Source organism: Mesoplodon mirus (assembly GCF_964341445.2).
Source record: "Mesoplodon mirus genome assembly, chromosome: 1".
Taxonomy (NCBI): domain Eukaryota; kingdom Metazoa; phylum Chordata; class Mammalia; order Artiodactyla; family Ziphiidae; genus Mesoplodon; species Mesoplodon mirus.
Genome location: NC_138976.1, coordinates 230,679,139 through 230,700,047, shown reverse-complemented (window position 1 = coordinate 230,700,047; position 20,909 = coordinate 230,679,139). Strand labels below are relative to the sequence as shown.

Below are 20,909 nucleotides of genomic sequence, written 5' to 3'. Positions count from 1 at the left end.
ACAGACAACCTTTCCATAATAACACCCCAGAGCCACTCACTACCAATTGACTGAAGATGGCACATATCCTATTTGTCACCCCTATTCTTGTATAGATGACATCTTTTGAAATATGGCTAAACAACTCCTTCTACTGTGTTATACTCCTACTTGCATTTCTAGGTTAAGAATTTAAAAATACTCACTCCCACAAATCATTATCATCATTTAGGACTGTAGAGAATTAAAGTACAGAATTCAAATATTCTTCTGTTGAAAAAAAAATTAAAATGTTCAGGTAAAATAATCAAAAGTATTCTCAGCTCTCTGTAAAAGCATTCTATTAATGACAGTGCTAATAAATAAAAGACAACCAATAGTGTACTTCAGGTAGAGAGTAAAAATTTAATAGCAATATCATAAAATAAACAAACATACAAAAATCAAGTTTTTAGCTTTGGATGTTAGAAATAATATACATAATTAATTCAGCATACTACTGATAGTGCTGCAACATATGATTTTACTGTTCAAATTACAGATAATGCCAATAAGGCTTCTTTGTTCTCAGAGTTTCCAAAATTCTGCTTTTATTACGAAAAGCATCTGGACTTCAGACATCTCTAATGATGTAATACCTGGCATACTGCAATGGAAGCTGTGTGACCATTGTCTTAATGACCTAACAAAATCTTCTCCTAATGGTATTGAAAGAGGTAAACATTTCCCCCCTTTGGAATACTAGTTACCAAAACTGTCACACTGTCAAAATAAAAATGATTCCTTTCTCCTTTTGAATCTCAGTTAAAAAGCACATGCACGGGCCTCCCTGGTGGCGCAGTGGTTGAGAGTCCGCCTGCCGATGCAGGGGATACGGGTTCGTGCCCCGGTCTGGGAGGATCCCATATGCTGCGGAGCGGCTGGGCCCGTGAGCCATGGCCGCTGGGCCTGTGCGTCCGGAGCCTGTGCTCCGCAACGGGAGAGGCCACAACAGTGAGAGGCCCACATACCGCAAAAAGAAAAAATAAAAAAAAAAAGCACATGCATGAGAGGAAGCTGAAAACCAAAAGGGCAACTTTATGTTATATGCTAGATCAATGTTAAAATTCACAGACTAATTTTTAGGTATAGTGTTCCTTGTTCTGGTCCTCAAAAGGAAACAAAAGTAATTAACCAACTTTTTAGGTATCAGGAAATATATTTTTGCTATTCTTTCGTAATCAAATTTTTCAATGACTTCTAAGACTGTTTTTATAGCCTGTTTCCATTCAGCTAGTTCAGGAGACACTGGTTGAAAAAGGACTGAGAATATAAACTTTAAGGCTGAAAGTTCCATCTTCGAAATGTTAAGATTTAAATAGAGCCCTTGACAAGGTTATTTAATCCAGAATTGCTGGCCATGAAAACAAGTAGACAGAAAAAAGGGTCATGCTTAAATGCGTAATTGAAAAAGCAAAAGCAGGTCTTTCACAACAGAAGTTATTCTTTCAACTTAAAGACACTTGCTGAAAGTAAAAATTACCTTGCTGCACGGTACATCTTCTTCAAAGCCATTAAGTCCAGTCTGGATCACTGTGTCTTACACTTTGGTTGGAACATTTAATAAAGTATATATTCTGTAAGAGATAACTATAGAACTCAATAAACAAAATAAAAGATAAAAAACTAGAATCTTAATTGAAAAATGGCATGTTTCTCCATCATTTTCATGCAATCAGCACACTCATTTTAAATCTAATATTTCATTTATAGAAAATCGCTATATTTCCCACTGAAGCTTGTTATTCTGATGAGCCAAAATTTAAATGCTTTCATTCCGTTGAGGATTAAAGAACGTTCTGAGGATTATTCATCATTATCTGTACAAAAAAGAAAAAAATTTAATTCACGCATTGCAAATCAAGCTCTATGTATTTACTTAGTAAAAAACTCATTCTCTGTCACACTAAAGGAAAAGAGCCTTACTGTAGTTTTAAATGTAGTTTTTATTACAATATCACACACTCAATGTAAAATATTCAGACAGTACAATAAAGAATTAAGTGGGAAGCAAAAATCACCTATCAGCCAAAGACAACCAAAGCTAATAGTTTTATATAGATCTTCCCAGATTGCTTACTTATGCATACACAAATATGTTTTAAAAAAATTACAACAGGATGCAGTTCTGAGACTCGAGTTTTTCCCTTTGAAACACATAATGGATGGAAAGATGGACAAATAAGTGATAAAGCAAGATTATAAAATGTTAATGAAGAATTTAGATGGTGGGCATATGGGTGGTAACTGAAGTTTTTTCAACATTTTCATACGATAAAAATTTTACAATAAAATGTTGAAAATGAATAAATCATACATATATTCCATGTCAGTTTCAATGGCTGTGTAGTATTTTCTTTACAGATATGGCGTATTTAAATTAACCATGTGTATTTATAGACATTCTAGTTATCTCCAATTTTCATTAGTCTAAAAAAACACTGTGGAATGAATTAAACAGACTGCTTAATTTAACCTTCCATAACAGTCACTATCTTCACACTCCAGAAAGCTCTTCTGTTAAAATCGAAGTGTCATCTCTAATCACTGCACTGCTTGAAACCCCTCACGAGCTCCCCAGAGGCTCAGGGCAGAACCTGTGCTCCTATGTGGACTGCAATGCCCTTCAGGATCTGGCCTTTTAAGTACTTCTAGCCTTGTCTACTTCCATTGCCCATCTTCCCCAGCTGTCCCCATAATATATGCTCTAGTAACACTGAAGAGCTTACAGTTTCTGTAGTACAACAGCTGGCACCCCTCTATGTACAAGGAGACATATGCCTTGGGGGATAAATCCCCATTTATCTTTCAAAATCCAGCTCTGACGTCCCCTCCCCTGGGAAGAATTATCCTGACACTTTAGGTCTTCCAATATAGCTGGACCATCACTTTATACAACATATTTTATTGCTTTCAGTGCTACACTTATTGCTGTGTACTATCATTTACTTATTTTTTTTTTTACAATGACAAACTGTTTCAAATAGAAAAGTACAGAGAATAAACTAATGAACACACAGGTAACTAATATCTAGAATTAGTAAAAGTTAACTTTTGGCCACACTGGTTTGGATAATTGATTCAAGAAAAACACATTAAAGAGAGAGAGCACCCTTTTCCCATCTTATTGCCTTCTCCTCCTGCTGAGGGGTGTTATCAGTATCCTGAAATTGATGTGTCCCCTTCCTTCCCATGGCTTTTTATTTTTATTACATATATGCACATTTAAATAAAATTGCTTTTAAATATTATATAACTGGTATCATGTACTACTTATTCAACTCATCATATTGGTGGGGCCTATCCAAGTGATAGATGAAAATTTCATTCCTTCACTATAACTGGTGTACAGAATCTCATCACATGAAGAGCACAATCTTCTATCTAAAATAAATGTAGAACGAAGATCTTTGTTTCCTTCTTAGCCGTTTACAAGTTTGGACTGCTAAGATCAATGCTCTACACGAGGACCTGCTGGCCTTTGCCATTCTATGACCGTCTACACTTGGCTCCTCCTCTCCTTAAAGAATAAATTTTTTAGTGATAATATAAAGCAGTTCACACATTGTACTATCTCTATTTGACCTCTGACTCTAGCCTAGCTAGTACCTAGCTAAAGACTAAGTGGCATTAATTTTACCAATTGCTACACCTGTAAGCACTTAGCAAATCTGCAATGTGACGATATGAGGGAGTTGTATACAGTAGGTTCTTACCACATCTGCACAGTGACAGTCAGGGGAGTTGTATACTGTTAAGTGCTTACCAAACCTGCACTGTGACAGTATGGGGGTGTTGTATACTGTAGGCGCTTACCAAACCTGCACTGTGACAGTATGGGGGTGTTGTATACTGTAGGCGCTTACCAAACCTGCACTGTGACAGGGGAGTTGTATACTGTAGGCGCTTACCAAACCTGCACTGTGACAGTCAGGGGAGTTGTATACTGTAGGCGCTTACCAAACCTGCACTGTGACAGTCAGGGGAGTTGTATACTGTAGGCGCTTACCAAACCTGCACTGTGACAGTCAGGGGAGTTGTATACTGTAGGCGCTTACCAAACCTGCACAGTGACAGTATGGGGGTGTTGTATACTGTAGGCACTTACCAAACCTGCATTGTGACAGTCAGAGGAGTTGTATACTGTAGGCGCTTACCAAACCTGCACTGTGACAGTATGGGGGTGTTATATACTGTAGGTGCTTACCACACCTGCACTATGACAGGGGAGTTTTATACTGTGGGTGCTTACCAAACCTGCACTGTGACAGCTGGGGGAGTTGAATAGTTCAGGCTGTCTTTTGAGGACTCACATAATTTCTGATTAAATTAAACAGAAATGTGTTGTAGAAAATCTTTTTAACTTCTAACTTAATGCCCCTGATACCACTATTGGGTGTACTACATATCATTATTCATCCCCTCCCTCATTACCCCCCACCAACACAGAAAATAAAAGTGTCTAAGCACCATATGCAGATGACATGGTTTTATTGTTATCTCCTAAGATGTGGCCTAAAAGACGACAGTCTGGGGAAAGACAGCTAGATCTGCAGTGTAAGAACTTCGAATAAGAAGGACTCTAAAGGGAGAGATCAAGATGGCAGAGTAAGAGGATGTGAAGCTCACCATCACTCCCACCAGGAACACATTAAAAATACATCTACGTGTGGAACAATTCTCACTGAAAACGAACTGGAAACTAGCCGGACTGCTGTACAACCAAGGTTGTAAGAAAGATTCTCAGAGAATCTGGTATGATGGGAAGAAGAGAGATCAGGTCACGACCTGTGCCCCTGGGAAGGGACTCAGAGGAAAAGGGAGATTGCAGCGATGGACACTTGCCTTGGGGAGTGAGCGGGTCAAGCCACAGACTGGGCGTCCCAATCCTGGGGTCCTAGACAGAGGACACAAGCCCTGTTGGCTGGCTGGAAGATGCTGTGACACATGCAAGGGCTGGAGAAGCCTGGAGTCCAGTCGTGAGGAGCTCGAGTGTTGGCCCCAGAAGCAGTGCAGAGAGAGGTGCGCTCTAACAGGTGAGGTTCTTCCCGGGACCGCCTCATCACACAACCCCAGCCCCAGCAGAGCCAGTTCTGCAGCCCCATTCACTCCAAGCCACAGGGTAGCACTGGAACTGGGGCAGCCAGGACTGGGGCAGAGACTGAACCTTGGGACACAGAGGTGACCCAGGCCTGAGGCAGAGCCGGGTGGGGCAGCAGGTGCCACTGTTGGCACTTACTCAAGTGGTACCATATGACATCACTTATATGTGGAATCTAAAATATGACACACATGAACGTATCCATGAAACAGAAACAGACTCACAGACACAGAGTACCCGCATACCACACACACACACACAAAAAGGACTTCCCTGGTGGCGCAGTGGTTGAGAGTCTGCCTGCCGATGCAGGGGACACGGGTTCGTGCCCCAGTCCCATGCCGCGGAGCGGCTGGGCCCATGAGCCATGGCCGCTGAGCCTGCGTGTCCGGAGCCTGTGCTCCCTAACAGGAGAGGCCACAGCAGTGAGAGGCCCGCGTACCGCAAAAAAAAAAAAAAAAAAATCCCTTGCCTGCAGACTCACATCAAAACCCTATCAGTGAGTGGCAAGTGACAATTAAGCTGCATCTAACGGGGTAGACTGGACATAAGCAATATACTTTGGGTATCACTGTCTCCCATCACCCCCACATGGGACCATATAGTTGCAGGAAAACAAGCTCAGGGCTCCCACTGATTCTGCATTATGGTGAGTTGTATAATTATTTCATTATATATTACAATGTAATAATAGTAGAAATAAAGTGCACAATAAATGTAATGCACTTGATTCGTCCCCAAACAATTCCCACCCCACTCCCCACTCTGTGGAAAAACTGTCTTCTACAAAACCGGTCCCTGGCGCCATAAAAGTTGGGGATGGCTGATTTAAAGAATTCAATGTACATTTTACAACCAGCTTAGTGAGTTGATATGTTTAGCTGCTTTGCATTTTTTTCCAGGCTAAAGGAATTACTGCAGGCTTTATGATCCAGAACTCGGGGTCCTCGTGTCCTTTCGTTTGTGTGGCAGAGAAAACTTGGTACTGCTTCTTGAGGAGTGCATTAGCCGGCATGATTGGTGGTGCTTTGCAGGGGAATGGCCTTCTGTGTAGGCCTGTGTCCTTCTGAAACCACTCAGCTGTCACAGGATGGTGTCAATTCTACCTCGTGGCTCAGCTGACTGTGCTTTTTCTCCAAGGAAGGGGCAAGTTTTCCAAACACCTGTCAAGCAACGTTAACTCCCAAACACACTGTTGCTGACTACTCATGAAAAGCATCTTGAAACGATACTGTGAGAACTGCCTGAAGGATGCAGTCTGAGTATGAACAGAACTAGTCTGATACTCTCCACAGATTCACTCAAATACAATCATTTTTCTGGCCTCATGCCTATTATGAGAAAGGGTCCTATGAAATCCAAATATTGTAAAAGTTACTGAGAATGTTTTCAGGCCATAACAAGGCTGTTTTATAAAATGGTGTCCAAGATTTCAATTAAATCAGGAATATACAAGTTCCAGATAATGTTTATATTTTATATATTCATTTTGATAAAAAGATTTTTTTTATGTATATAAAAACCCCCCATGTTTTATAGTAATAAACACAACTGACAGACATTTGCAAAGACTAAGACTTCAGTTTTTCACTGAGGTCTATGGACTTAGATTCTTGGAGTCTGAAAAAGTATTTTCCCCTTTAGGACTCTATATACTACCCGAGTTTGAGGAACACTGTATCACAGTCCCCCTTTTTAAAAGAATCACTGGACATTTTTCCTTTGTTTCAATACCAAAAAGAGCTGTCCACTGAGTAACAGACATATTTTGTCTCAAGTAATTAGTTAGGTTTCCTGCTTTGCTACAAATCTCAGCACCAAATTTGTGAATGATTTTCCCAAATTGTAGAGACCCTTTGACCATGAACTTTCTGCTCCTACTTCAACGTGGCTTAATATTATATTGCTTGCACTCATTTGCCTGAGGTATTCATTTGCCTGATACGTTGACTTTCCCAAACACTTGTTTTTAACTTAATTTCAGTTTGTTCTGTGTGTGTGTGTGTATAAACACACACGCACATATATATACACTGCATATATATAATGTAGTTAAACCTTTTTTGGGGGAATGAGATGGAATATAAATAAATCTTATGAAAATTTATACTGCCAAAATTACGCATCAACACTTTAAATCCTTGACTTTAGTCTACAAATCATACCTTTAAAGTAATAGTATTAATTTTTGACAAATATTTTTAGAAATGAATTCTTGTTCAAAATATTCCAAATCAGTTTACAAACTAGTTATACAAATTAGGCTTATTACTGAATGGTAAGTTACTGAAAAAGATCACATATCATTTATCTTGATTACCCACTTCATTCACTAAACTTGGTTGCAAGTAACTAAGCTTTTTCCAAAAAAATTAAATGCTCTCAGGAGAGACTTGTATCAAGAAAGACAATCAAAAGAATCTGGTATATAAGCTGTCAGGGAATTTCTGAAAGAGAAGTTTCAAGATATTTTGTGTAATGGAATACCTTCATTAGAATAAGTCTGTATCCCTGCTTTGAAGACACTAAACATTTATTTGGATAAATACGTTCTTATATTTTTTCCCCAAAGTGGAATTATTTTATTGTCCTTTGATTTTTTTTAAATAAATAAGAGCTCCCTTAAATTTCTACTGATAGGTTTCAGAGCAACCGCCATAAGCATAAAACATAATTCTGTTTGTGCCTATTTCCGATCATCTGCACTACTGCATAGTGAAGCACACAGGCAGCACTAACTGCCGGCTTATAAAGAGGACTGGTTTACACTCAATCTGTTCCTTGCTGCTAATGGCCTGAACTACTCTTTGGCAGTTATTCTGTTAGCTTAAGAAGAAAAGTAAGGAAAATGCAGTGGGGTCTGAAGCTATAAGAGTACTTACTGGGCTTCCCTGGTGGCATAGTGGTTAAGAATCCACCTGCCAATGCAGGGGACACGGGTTCGAGCTCTGGTCCAGGAAGATCACACATGCCGCGGAGCAACTAAGCCCGTGTGCCACAACTACTGAGCCTGCGAGCCACAACTACTGAGGCCTGCGTGCCTAGAGCCTGTGCTCCACAACAAGTGAAGCCACCGCAATGAGAAGTCCACACACTGCAACAAAGAGCGGCCCCGGCTCGCCGCAACTAGAGAAAGCCCACGCACAGCAACGAAGACCCAACGCAGCCAAAAATAAATAAATTTAAAAAAAAAAAGAGTACTTATTCTACCTGAAGATTTTCTAGTTTCAATTTAACGATAACTATTATAATTTTAACAAGACTTTTACTTCCATTAAAGCAACTCAAGAAACATTTTTTGCTGAGCTTACAGTTAATGTAAATAAGTCTACATAATCATAAAGTTTCTCCCAAAATAAAAAGCATTCTTGAGCTGTGATTTTAGCAGCCTTAATTTTTCATGAGTCAAAATGTCAAATATTTTAATAAAACCCTGGCTCTGAAATACCTGAACTGAACACCCCTCTGAACACAAAGTCCGGGTCCTCACCAACTCACGCCAACTGCCTCTACCGTTTCCATCAGGTGCTCCCGCTGCCTCTTCCACTATGTCAGTCCTTTCACTTCAGAAACCTTCACTGGTTTCCTCCACATTCCTTACACATTTCACAGGGTCAATCACAAAGACTAATTCTCAACAGGAAGCTCCTAATACAGTCAGTCTAACCCTAACACACATGAATCGCTGGTTTGTTCTTTTCCCTACATGTCACGCCTTCTACGTTTCTTTCCATTTTTCCCAGTTTGATCTCCCTTCTCTAATTCCTACTGCACTGAAAACATTTCAGAATGAGCACTTCTACGTATAGTTTTACACTTTCTTTCTATCTATCTGTCTTATCTCCCAAGGAAACTGTACACAACATGTAAGCACAGACCATGCCCTTCAGTGGCCACAGAAATGAAGTGCCAGGCCCACGGGGGCCTCCATAAACACTCTGAAAACCCAACACAGTGCATGAGTATGGAGGTCATGCTCCATCTGACAGCAAAGGAGACAAACTCGAGACAAAATAAATCACCTGTGTCATGTGACCAGCTTGTCAGAGTCGGGACTGTAACTCTGGTCTCTAGGTTCCATGCTTAGTGCTCTTGACCAATTTAAGGGGAAAAACATTTTTAACTTTAATAACTTTTAATAAAGTCCTAACACATTCTGAGTGATTCTATTGGTAAATATTTTCCAAATATAAAAATGGTTTACCCTCAAATCACTGTAGATGAACTCTACTTACTCTCAACAGAAGAGATTACATTTGGTTCTAGTTAGGAGAAATTTTACGTATGTGTCTAAAAATTTAATTCTGCCTCCTTAATAAAAAAGTATTCTAATTTCTAGAGCTGTCCAATAAGGAGGGTTTTTAAAAATCTCATTCAAAATGCTACTTGCAAATTAAATTAAAATATTGACTTAAAAAACTTAAACCAATAAAAGCTTATGCCAGAATCAGTCAAAGAGAAGGACACAGTTAATTGCTTAAAAGTACTACATATAATTCCAATACAGATTTCACCAAAATGCATGTGATATAAGCTCATCAATTTACATTTGTCATTTTAGTTTTTGCACATTTATTTAAAATATAAGGATGTGAGGAAATCTTACCTTCTTGATAGGCTCCATCTGCCATAACTAAATGAAGAATCTTGGAATAAAGATGCTGATGTTCATTTCCCAAAAGATTCTGAACTATTGTTGAACAAATCTCAATATTTTCATCTTCATCTTCATGAACAGCCTATACCAAATTTCCAAATATAAGTTAATATTTGAATGTTAACCTCCTCTAATTAGAGACTTTGTTTATTATTTATAATGGGTCTACTGACCAATAAAAATCACTGACATTTCACTAGTAACTCAAACAGAGCATATTTCAAAATTAGATGTTTTAAGTGACATATTACTCACTTTTATTTTCTCGTAAGCCTCAAAGAACTTTTCGAAGCCTATTTCCTGCTCGAGGTGAAGCCTTAGTTCCTCTAAATGATTAAAGACACTGTCGTATTCACATTCACTAGTTATCTCACCATCACTGTTATCTAAAAAATGTAAATAAAAAAGAAGACATTTTATGATTTAAAAGACTGAATAAAATAATTCTTACCATAACTGATTAAAATCCTGTGACACGTAAATATTGTCATTGAGATAGACTACTTGTACATTCAATATAAAGTTTCTGTCATTATAATACTTGTCATTTATATAGGTAATCAATGTATATATAAATTTGTCTTAACAGGAATGTTACTTTAGAAATCTTTTCTTTTATAGACATAAACAGTGAGTCAGGTTAGAATAAAAACTATTCCAAGAGATGTCACTGAATTTAGCTAAAAAAAAAAAAAAAAAAAAGGAAAAAGCATACCCATATGTTCTGCACTGAGGCAACCAACTCTATTTTTAAAAACTTGATATTAAACATGGGGCAAAACATGAACGAGCATACAGATGACCTAAGATGTATATCATAAAACTTGGAAGGCACTTAAAAGGTATTATAAATGCTTTATATGTTTTATGTCATATACATGCCCAAGGTAATTTGAAAAATTCTAGTAAAAGAAAAATGAATTCAGAATCATTCTTTTTCACATTACCTCTTCTTCTCAAATAAATTGTTATTTAAATACACAAATTTTCTATGCATCTTAGGGTCAATGATGTGAACAAAGAACTGTTTCCAAACCAAAAAATTTAAAAAAAGTGTCAAGGTTTTAAAAACTCTTTCAGTTTAACCCTGCTGGTTAAGCACAGTATGTGGAAGCCCTTCGTAAAACATAAAGGGCTAAGAAAACTATGTTACTATCTTTATTACTAGGAAAATAAGTCAAGAAGTGGAGGATAACAGGATAAAAACGCTTCAAAAAAGCATTTCCATACTTTAGTGGAAAAGAAATGGGACAACTATGTATGCAGACTGTGTGAAAAGAGAGAGTGAATGCAAGTCAGCGACGCAGAGCAGGCTTCAGCCTCACTTAAGGCTGGAAGGGGCTCGAGTCCGAGGCCAGAAAGAGACACTCTGCTTGCAGTGTGGGCCACCACGCACCCGAGTGCCACTCCTCGTTGAGCGCGCTCTCGCTGCTAGGGCTCTCGTCCTCATCGCCCGCGTCCGTGCCGTTGGCGGCCTGCTCCGCGTCGCTGGTCTTCAGGCCCGACCCCTCCTCCTCGCTGTAGTCCTCCCCAGGCTGCTCCCGCAGCAGCTGCTCCATGGAGGCCTGAAGCTCTTGTAAGTCTGTGTCAGCCTCTTCAAACACACTGAGAATTACAAATTAAATGGAACGTTACCAAAACTTTTACCTTTCTGAAATTTTACTTCAACTCAATATACATGCGCTCCTTTCTACCTAAAAGTACTCGTTGTGGATAAAAAGAAATCTGAAAAAACACATAGTTTTAAACAAAGGAAATGAGGATTCACACAATTGATAAATAAAGCACACGACACATCTTCTGGAATACATACGCCCGAAGATGACTTGTATAAAATGGTCCTGATTTGTCAGAGAGAATCATGTAACTATCAACATTATTAATTCCTTAAGTTTTGAAAGAATGCTTCAATATTGAAGAGCCAGACTAAATATTTTTCTTTCATGTAGTTTTGAAGGTTCAGCAAAATCTTGGTGTGGATGTGCGACAGCTGGGCACTAGCCTCACTGCGGGGGTCTTGCCCTCCAGGCACTGCCCAGAGTATTAATTCTACTTTTGTGCAATTACAGATGCTGAAATGAATTGATTTATGAAAGCAATATCTTACATTCATATAATACCTTAGTTATTAAAGCTGTTTATCCTACTATTTAAATTTTATCCATACAAAACTCACTTTAGAAACATGGAAACTATGAATCAAGGTGCTCAAGTGACTTGTCAAGGCCACGTGGTCAATAAATGACAAAAACGAGACTGAGATTTAGGCCTTCTGACCATGTCTACAAGACACAAGAAGCACACTCAGCAGCTCCATTCCCCCGAGGAGCTGCTTCTTTCTCCCTGGGGCACGCAAATGGAAGAACTTGTAGACTAACAGTTAATTCGAGTTTTAGATACATAAAGTCCTCTGAAAGATTAGGGACCCACAGTGAGGATTTCAATAGTGGGAAAGCGATATTAAGCAGAACACAAGGCTGATGAAGCCCTTTCTTAAAGTTTAGACTCTAACTGAATAAACAAATACTTACTGAAGAACTAAAACATAAATATTATTATGTGAGACCTCATACAAAATTTTCATTAACAGAAAAATAATTTTTAATGTAGAAATCTTTATTTTGTACATATGTGTAGAAACTCCTACACTTTGACTTTGCAGCAGTTAAAGAAAAGCAAACATCATCTAATTAGAATGAGAAGGACAGTGTCTAATCTTTTGGATCATCGTTCTAGGAGCATTTAGCTTAATATTTAATTACCAGACTTACATACCACACACATCTGCTAGGTACCATTGCTATGTGACTAGGCATTAATCTGTTGGTAAAATCTTCCTGTAGAGGAATTAGTTTCCATGACAGATGGTATTAAAGCAAGTGGGCTGCTAACCATGCCAGTGTAAGAAAAGTGTAAGAGGGTTAAGATTTTTTATGAAATGAGCACTCAGAAAATTGACTCAGGAACTTTAAACCCTGGTCCTGAATTTTCTTTTTAGTAGGTTTTACTATATGACCATAAGTAAAGTTTGGATCAAAAAAATGCATATTTTCGGGGCTTCCCTGGTGGCACAGTGGTTGAGAGTCCGCCTGCCGATGCAGGGGACACGGGTTCGTGCCCCAGTCTGGGAGGATCCCACGTGCCGCGGAGCGGCTGGGCCTGTGGGCCATGGCCGCTGAGCCTGCGAGTCCGGAGCCTGTGCTCCGCAACGGGAGAGGCCACAACAGTGAGAGGCCCGTGTACCGAAAAAAAAAAAAAAAAATGCATATTTTCCAAAGAAAAATGTCAAGTGAAATTTCCCTATATGCATATGAAGTAACTTACTTGAAAAAAAACTTACTTTTCAAATTTGAAAAATAACATTAAAAACTTCTAACTTAAATTTTAAAATAAAATTCTGTCATCAACTAGTAATTAAAAGAATATAAGCCACAAATAAGCTATATTCACTCATAAAAACTGATGACTTATAAAAACTCCGAGGAAAAAACTGTTACCAAGGATTTTTTCAACCACAGAGGTGCTGAAATGTTGTCCTGTTATCCAACAGGCTTAATAAAAATACAACGTAAAGTGCTTAATGACCACAGCCAAGCAGAAGAAGCAAGGATAAAAAGGTAACTTTTCCTCCAAATTTTGAGGGCACCAGCAAAAAGCTACAGAACTCTATGGGGGAAAAAAAAAGTCAACCTTTATTTATTTTTTTGGCCACACTGCGTGGCTTGTGGGATCTTAGTTCCCTGACTAGGGGTTGAACCCAGGCCCTCAGCAGTGAGAGCATGGAGTCCTAACCACTGGACAGCCAGAGGACTCAAAAGTCAACCTTTGAAAGATAAAGTTTGGCTAGAAATTTTAAAAGAAAGGGCAAGCCTTAAGAAAAACAAAAAAAGAAAATAAAATGCACCAGATGGGGCTTCCCTGGTGGCGCAGTGGTTGAGAGTCCGCCTGCTGATGCAGGGGACACGGGTTCGTGCCCCGGTCCGGGAAGATCCCACATGCCGCGGAGCGGCTGGGCCCGTGAGCCATGGCCGCTGGACCTGCGTGTCTGGAGCCTGTGCTCCGCAACGGGAGAGGCCACAACAGTGAGAGGCCCGCATACCGCAAAAAAAAAAAAAAAAAAAAAATGCACCAGATGCAGTGCCCAGCTCAAGAACTAGAGGGAGAAAAATCATGAGACTGATATCATGCTTTCAATTAGATCAAAACACACATTGTTTCTACTGAAAGGCAGAGGTAAAAAGGAGAAACTTAAATTCAAACAAATCAAAAAATAAATCATAAAAATTATAGCATTTTGCAACCTATTTTCCCAGTGACTTGAATACACTTCTTGAACACTCTGGTTTTATTTCCCCAAAAAGTCTGTAACATTTGTTGGATGGGCTGAGAAGGCTGACTGATATCAAGGAAGGTGAAGGGGTATTACTGTCTAAGGAGCTGCCAGTTCCCAGCTCTTTCAGGAGTGTTGGTTAAATTTTCCTCTGGGATTCTAGATTCCTCAGGCATTAATAAGAAGGGAATCTTGTGAAGGCAGTTGAGTGCAGAACTCACATGTGAGCATGTGCGCGCACACACACACACACACACACACAATTCCACCTGCTAACTCCCCACTGCCATGGTTCTGAAATCACAGCCGGCAGGAGACAGATGTGGACGGACCTTTCTGGCATCTTCCTGGGGAAGAGTGGAGTAGTGAGTCCTTCAGTTGCCCACTGCAATCCCTGTACCATGTGGCATCACACTACCAAACAGTCACTATCCTGCTGAGGTTCACTCCATTAAGCACCAGCCACATCAAGCGTTGTGATGGGTGTTCAGTGGCCAGTAAGACAGAGAACACAATGGTGACCCTGTCCTTACATTCCTCAAGTGACACCAAGTTACAGTATTTAGAGGCAGACACACATATCAAAGTTTACTTGACTGTACTTTAAAATACATTGTAAGAAGTTAAAGGAGTAGTGCAAGGTCAGCTACAGATCACGTCTGAAAACTGTGGGTGAGTCTCCATCTCTAGAACATGGGTAAATTCAGAACTCCTGTTGGTGTCGGTATCTATGAATGTCATCATGCTCACATGTCCTCAGAGTCGGAAGGTCCTTCCTTAACATGCTCATCTTCCATTTCATCCATTTCAAGATTGTCCTGACGTCCATCTCCAACAATGGGGACATCCATCAGTGTTCTGAACAGCTTTGAGAGGTCTGGAAGTGAACATGTCCTCAACATCTATAAAAAGGCAACCGATATCTTATTAGGAGTGAGGCAGTGAGAAAATTAAAACGAGAGAAAAAATTAGAAAATTGGAGCTAATAATAATTTTGTTATTTATATATACAGATCGATCATCCATTTAAAGCTAGAAGCTTCAGAGGCGACTTGCCCAAGCTGAGAACCTACTTCTCTTGAACTGCAGCTCAGTATTTTTTCAGTGATGCAAGTAAGCTTGCGAGTTCTGCTTGGGTTTCAATGTGAAGTGGACTTTAAAAGGTAGGGAGGGTGTTTATCTGGGGTGTGCACGTGGAGGGAGCTGGAGCTGGGTCAGGCCCTGCCACCCCTCGGCCACAACACCCCTCCTGAGTCTTCCTCTCACTTCTTGACGTCCAACGCGCTCCGGGTATTTTTGCCCAAGCTTGGCTAAGCAGCACCCCACACAACTGGTGGCCCTTAGTGTCCCTTTGCCCTAGCAGATGCTGGGTGGCCAACAGCTTAGAGCAGGGCCTCCAGTTAGTGCAAAGAAGAGGCCACTGGGGCCTCCCTGAGCAGCGGACTGCAAGCAGCGGACTGCGAGCAGCGAGCGCCTTTCCCCCCAGAAAGGATGGCTGGAAAGATAGGCACCTCCAAGTTCACGCTGACAGCAGCTGGAGCAGCAGGGTGAGGAAGAGCCCAGCACACCGAGATGAGACGGCACAACACGGCGGAGGTGCGTGAAACGTAAACCGCGTTGGATAAGACCAGGATAACAGGAACAGCCTCTGTCCAGCACCCTTTCCACAGTTGGAACGTGACGGACAGACAGGGCGACGGCACACACATCTACAGAAGTCAGTCTCAGGGCTGGTCAACCCTAAAGGGGTTGGTAAGATCTGAAACGTGACTCCTAAGGCCCCGATAAGAGCCCAGCACCAAATGGGAGACTGTGCAGAACACACAATGTTTGGCACATTAATGAAAATGTATATACTTGGCCAATTTTATTGGTACAATCTGTTTCTGAGAATAAAAAGGAATAGACTATTATTTGAACGTAATTTACATATCACAGCACTCAAGAGAAAAAAAATGGTGATGCGCTACAAGATGGTGCAGATACACTGCCTGGTTAAAGCACTTAACAATGGTACTGTCAGCAGAATTTACGCTTGACTTGTTTGTTATTTTAATGGTTTGAGCCACATGTATTATAAACCTGGGGTATGCAAAATATGCAGCCACTAACAGTTTACCCAGGTACATGCTAATCGATAAAAATAAATAGCACATACACATTATACACCTAAATACAAGGGGACTACACAAAAGGATGCAATATTTTTTAGGCTGAGATAAATTTTAGCCCTGGTAAAATCATCTCAATTCTAGTTTATTCCTGTCATTAATTAAAATAAACTTCATCACCTAACATAAAATAATAAGGTTAGAAAGAAATTTCAAGTGGTCTGTACCTCTGGGAATGGGTTTACACACCCAACAATCCAACAGTTCCCAAAGGTCCTATATTTAAAATCCTAATGTTCACAGTCTTCCCTGACAGACTGCTGAAGTTTTAGACAGGATATTCATCTTCATAAGAAGAATTTTACATAAGAACACTTCCAGTTCTGTAATTCTGAGTCTACTAGATTTCTTTCATATTGTTTAAATAATATTCTATAGTTCTGACATTAATAGAAAGAAATCCTCCTGAAAATAGCTATTAATCCAGAACATGCTGCCTGAGATCTTACTTCATTTATAGTCAGACTAATTTTTTCCAAATTTTTTGTAGTATAATTATTTATGCAGCTAGCATTTGGTACCATTATAAATCAAACAGGAAACCAATGTTTTAGAAAACCTTAAACCATTTTAAAAAATGCAGTTCCTTTAGATGTCTCACTGTTGGTTCTATTTTTTCTCAAAAATGAAGACAACACATAAAGAATGAATGAATTTAGTAGTAGGTGCACTGATAGAACTTCACATGAAATTCTACTGAATTCCATCAACTCAGTTTTTCATCTGTAGTATTTTTAATATAAAATCATGCGTTAGTAATCCTCTGGCTATACTATAAAATAGTTTATGATGAGCACATTTGTTTAGCTTCTGCTTACTGCAATTCACCTGTAACACTACACCCTCAAAATAGCTTCTACAAATACCTGCTCACTTCAACCCATAAACAAGGCTAAAAATGGACTTAAAACATTAAAAAATTACGAACACTTACCAAAGGCAAAAATTACGGACATTTTCTAAGAATTGATATTTTAGCAAATCAAAAGAAGACACTTAAGGCACTTGTCTTATTTGTGAACTGTACATTACTATTTACTTTCCCCCACTCTGCATTTGCTATAACAAGAAAATAAATTCTCCAGTTGTCATAGAGATCAGTCTTCCACTCTACTCCCCACATGAGATCCCTAGAAGGTCTCATCTTTACACTATTTCATCCTGACCTATTACAAATTTACCTTCAATAATCTTCACTTATGTGTTACACTCTCAGTTTTATTAAGTCACTCTGTTACAACTGCTTTATGAAAGCTGCCACTGTATTTATGGTGTTTCTTGTCAGAAACAGTGCAGCCCAGAAGACAATGTAAGTCTAGATCTAGTAGAAATACCCTTTCAAAGTGAAAGTGAAATTAAAATGTTTTTAAATAAACAAAAGCTAAAAGAAAATCATCACCAACAGTGACACAAGAAGTGTTAGAGAAGTTCTTAAAGTGGTAGAAAAATAATACCAGATAAAAATTCGAATTCTACACAAAGGGATGAAGAATGTTAGAAACGGTTAATATGTAAATATAAAAGACTTCCTTTCTCAATTTTTACTTTCTGTGAAGGATAATTGAATGTTGAAAGCAAAAACAATAGAAATGTATTGTGGAATTTATAATACATGCAGAAATAAAACACATGGCAACAATTACACAAAGGATAGGCAAGAGCAGGGGAATGGAAATGTACTGTTGTAAGGCTCTGATGCTATTCGTGACACGGTACAATATTTGAAGGCAGACCAGGATAAACTAAAGATGTATATTGAAAACTGAGAATGACCATTAAATATTTTTTAAAGTCTGCTTTATAAACAAATAGTAGAGATTAAATAAAATGCTAAAAATACTCAATCCAAAAGGGAGAATAAAAGTAAAAAAGGAATGAAAGAAGTAATGAGACAAATAGAAAACAAATAGCAAAATGATAAGTTTAAACTCAATCATAATGATAATATATTGAAAAGTACACTAAATATAAATGGTCTAACTACTTTAATTAAAAGACTGTCAGAATGTTAAAAAGCAACACTCAACTACATGACAACTACAAGAAGTCTATATGAAATTAGTTTGATTAAAAGTAAAGGATGGGCCTCCCTGGTGGCGCAGTGGTTGAGAGTCCGCCTGCCGATGCAGGGGATACGGGTTCGTGCCCCGGTCTGGGAGGGTCCCATATGCCGCGGAGCGGCTGGGCCCGTGAGCCATGGCCGCTGAGCCTGCGCGTCCGGAGCCTGTGCTCCGCAACGGGAGAGGCCACAACAGTGAGAGGCCCGCGTACCGCAAAAAAAAAAAAAAAAAAAAAAAAGTAAAGGATGTAGGGACTTCCCTGGTGGTGCAGTGGTTAAGAATCTGCCTGCCACTGCAGGGGACATGGGTTTGAACCCTGGTCTGGGAAGATCCCACATGCCGCAGAGCAACTAAGCCCGTGTGCTACAACTACTAAGCCTATGCTCTAGAGCCTGCGAGCCACAACTACTGAGCCCACATGCCACAACTACTGAAAGCCCACACGCCTAGAGCCCGTGCTCTGCAACAAGAGAAGCCACTGCAATGAGAAGCCTGCGCACCACAACGAAGAGTAGCCCCCACTTGCCGCAACTAGAGAAAGTCCGTGTGCAGCAACGAAGACCCAATGCAGCCAAAAGTAAATAAATTAATTAAAAAAAAAAAGTAGGACTTCCCTGGTGGCGCGGTGGTTAGGAATCCGCCTGCTAATGCAGGGGGACACGGGTTCAAGCCCTGGTCCAGGAAGACTCCACATGCCGCGGAGCAACTAAGCCCGTGTGCCACAACTACTGAAGCCCACGTGCTGAGAGCCCGTGCTCCGCAACAAGAGAAGGAACTGCAATGAGAAGCCCGCGCACCACAACAAACAGTAGTCCCCACTCGCCGCAACTAGAGAAAGCCTGCGCACAGCAATGAAGACCCAATAAGGCCAAAAATAAATAAATAAATAAATGTATATTAAAAAAAAAAGTAAAGGATGTAAAAATATATACCATATAAACACTAAGCATAAGAAAGCTAGAATGGCTATGTTAAAACCAGGCAAAGTAGATTTCAGAACAAGGTGATAGGATCAGGGATAAAGTGAGTCATTTCATAATGATAAAGGGGTCAATTTATAAAGAAGACATAAATATTATTAATTTACATTCAATTGGACTGGAAATGTCAACAGTGCTTTCCCAGTAATTGATAAACAAGTAGAAAGAAAAGAAAAAGGATACAGAAGACTTGAACAACACTATTCCAGAGTGACACTTCATAAGAATAAATGTTATCGATTCACCCAGAAGACAGAACAATACTAAATTCTTATTCACTCAGTAACAGAGCTTCAAAATACATGGAGCAAAAGTTGACAGAACTGAAAGGAGAAATAGATAGTTATGCAAGTATAGTTAAAAATTTCAATCTTCTTTTCTCAGCAACTAATAGTTAATGTAGACCAAAAAAATCAGTCAAGATAAAGAAAACATGGGTTTCCCTGATGGCACAGTGGTTGAGAGTCTGCCTGCCGATGCAGGTGACACGGGTTCGTGCCCCGGTCCGGGAAGACCCCACATGCCACGAAGCGTCTGGGCCCGTGAGCCATGGCCGCTGAGCCTGCGCGTCCGGAGCCTGTGCTCTGCAATGGGAGAGGCCACAACAGTGAGAGGCCCGCGTACCGCAAAAAAAAAAAAAAAAAAGATAAAGAAAACATGAGCAACACCACTGGACTTAATTCTTGACATTTACAGAACAATTCACCCAACGACAGAAGAATCTATACTGTTTTAAGGAGATCTGTTAGTAGGAGCGGCTGCAGCAAAGGAAACCGGAGAGGGACAATGAATGCAGAGGAGAACCAGGAAAGTACGATACGCAGGATGCCTCCAGATAAAATGATTCTAAAAGAAGGTGTATATCAACTCTGTTGAAAGGAAAGTCAAGAAAGGTGAGAGAAAAAGGTACAGGGAACTTGATAACGTACTGGTAATTGGTGATTTTGGCAAGAGCAGCTTCAGTGGAGAAGTGGGCTGACAACCACACTGGAATGTACTGTGAAGTGAGTGGCGGGGACACTGCAAAAATACAACAAAGAGAAGTGGGGTGGGAGCGGGGGAGGACGTGTGCTTACGGGAAGTTTGCCATTTATGATGGGACCTGTTAGAGCAGGTGTCCTGTGGGAATAACCCACCACAGAGAAAGACGTTCATGACGCAGGCTGGAGGGCAAAAGTAAAAGAGTGACTTCTTTAAGAAGGTGAGGGAGGTTAGGATCCAAAGCTCAAGAAGGATTTCCTTTAATAAAAAAAAGGACAGAAGTAGTATGACTTAACATTTAAAAAAAAATAACTTTTAACAAAAATCTCTGTAGGAGGTTAAATTATCCCATTTTAGTAAACGGATTATATAAATGCTTATAAATAGTTCTCACCTTTTCTTCATGATTCAAAGCCACCATTATGAACAATGATTATTTACTATTTTGGCACAGTGATGAACTCTCATGATCTCAGAAATTTATGGGATAGGCAGGCATGGCTTTCTGTCCTTGCCTTAAATGGCTATAGACTGCTATGATTTTCCAGAAAGTTTTCTTGTTCCCTCCCTCTACATGAAATCTGCTTTGCTGTAAGTCCAGAGTAAGTACT

The 20,909-nt window shown here is 39.7% G+C and overlaps 1 protein-coding gene across 5 annotated transcripts in view; it reads right to left on the bottom strand.

Moving 5' to 3' along the window:
• Positions 1 to 381: 381 nt before the first annotated feature.
• NEK1 (NIMA related kinase 1) overlaps positions 382 to 20,909 on the bottom strand; it is a 204,507-nt gene continuing 183,979 nt past the window's right edge. For 3 of the 5 annotated variants that reach the window (XM_082625000.1, XM_082624997.1, XM_082625001.1), the window contains 5 exons: positions 14,857 to 15,008; positions 11,173 to 11,381; positions 10,032 to 10,162; positions 9,726 to 9,858; positions 384 to 1,838 (listed from right to left, as the gene is read on the bottom strand). In XM_082625000.1, the coding sequence (XP_082481126.1) occupies positions 1,825 to 1,838; positions 9,726 to 9,858; positions 10,032 to 10,162; positions 11,173 to 11,381; positions 14,857 to 15,008 (639 nt within the window). In that variant the 3' untranslated portion in view covers positions 384 to 1,824. Of the gene's footprint in view, positions 1,839 to 9,725; positions 9,859 to 10,031; positions 10,163 to 11,172; positions 11,382 to 14,078; positions 14,454 to 14,856; positions 15,009 to 20,909 lie in introns of those variants that run through there. The other 2 variants (XM_082624999.1, XM_082625002.1) reach the window with 2 other exon arrangements.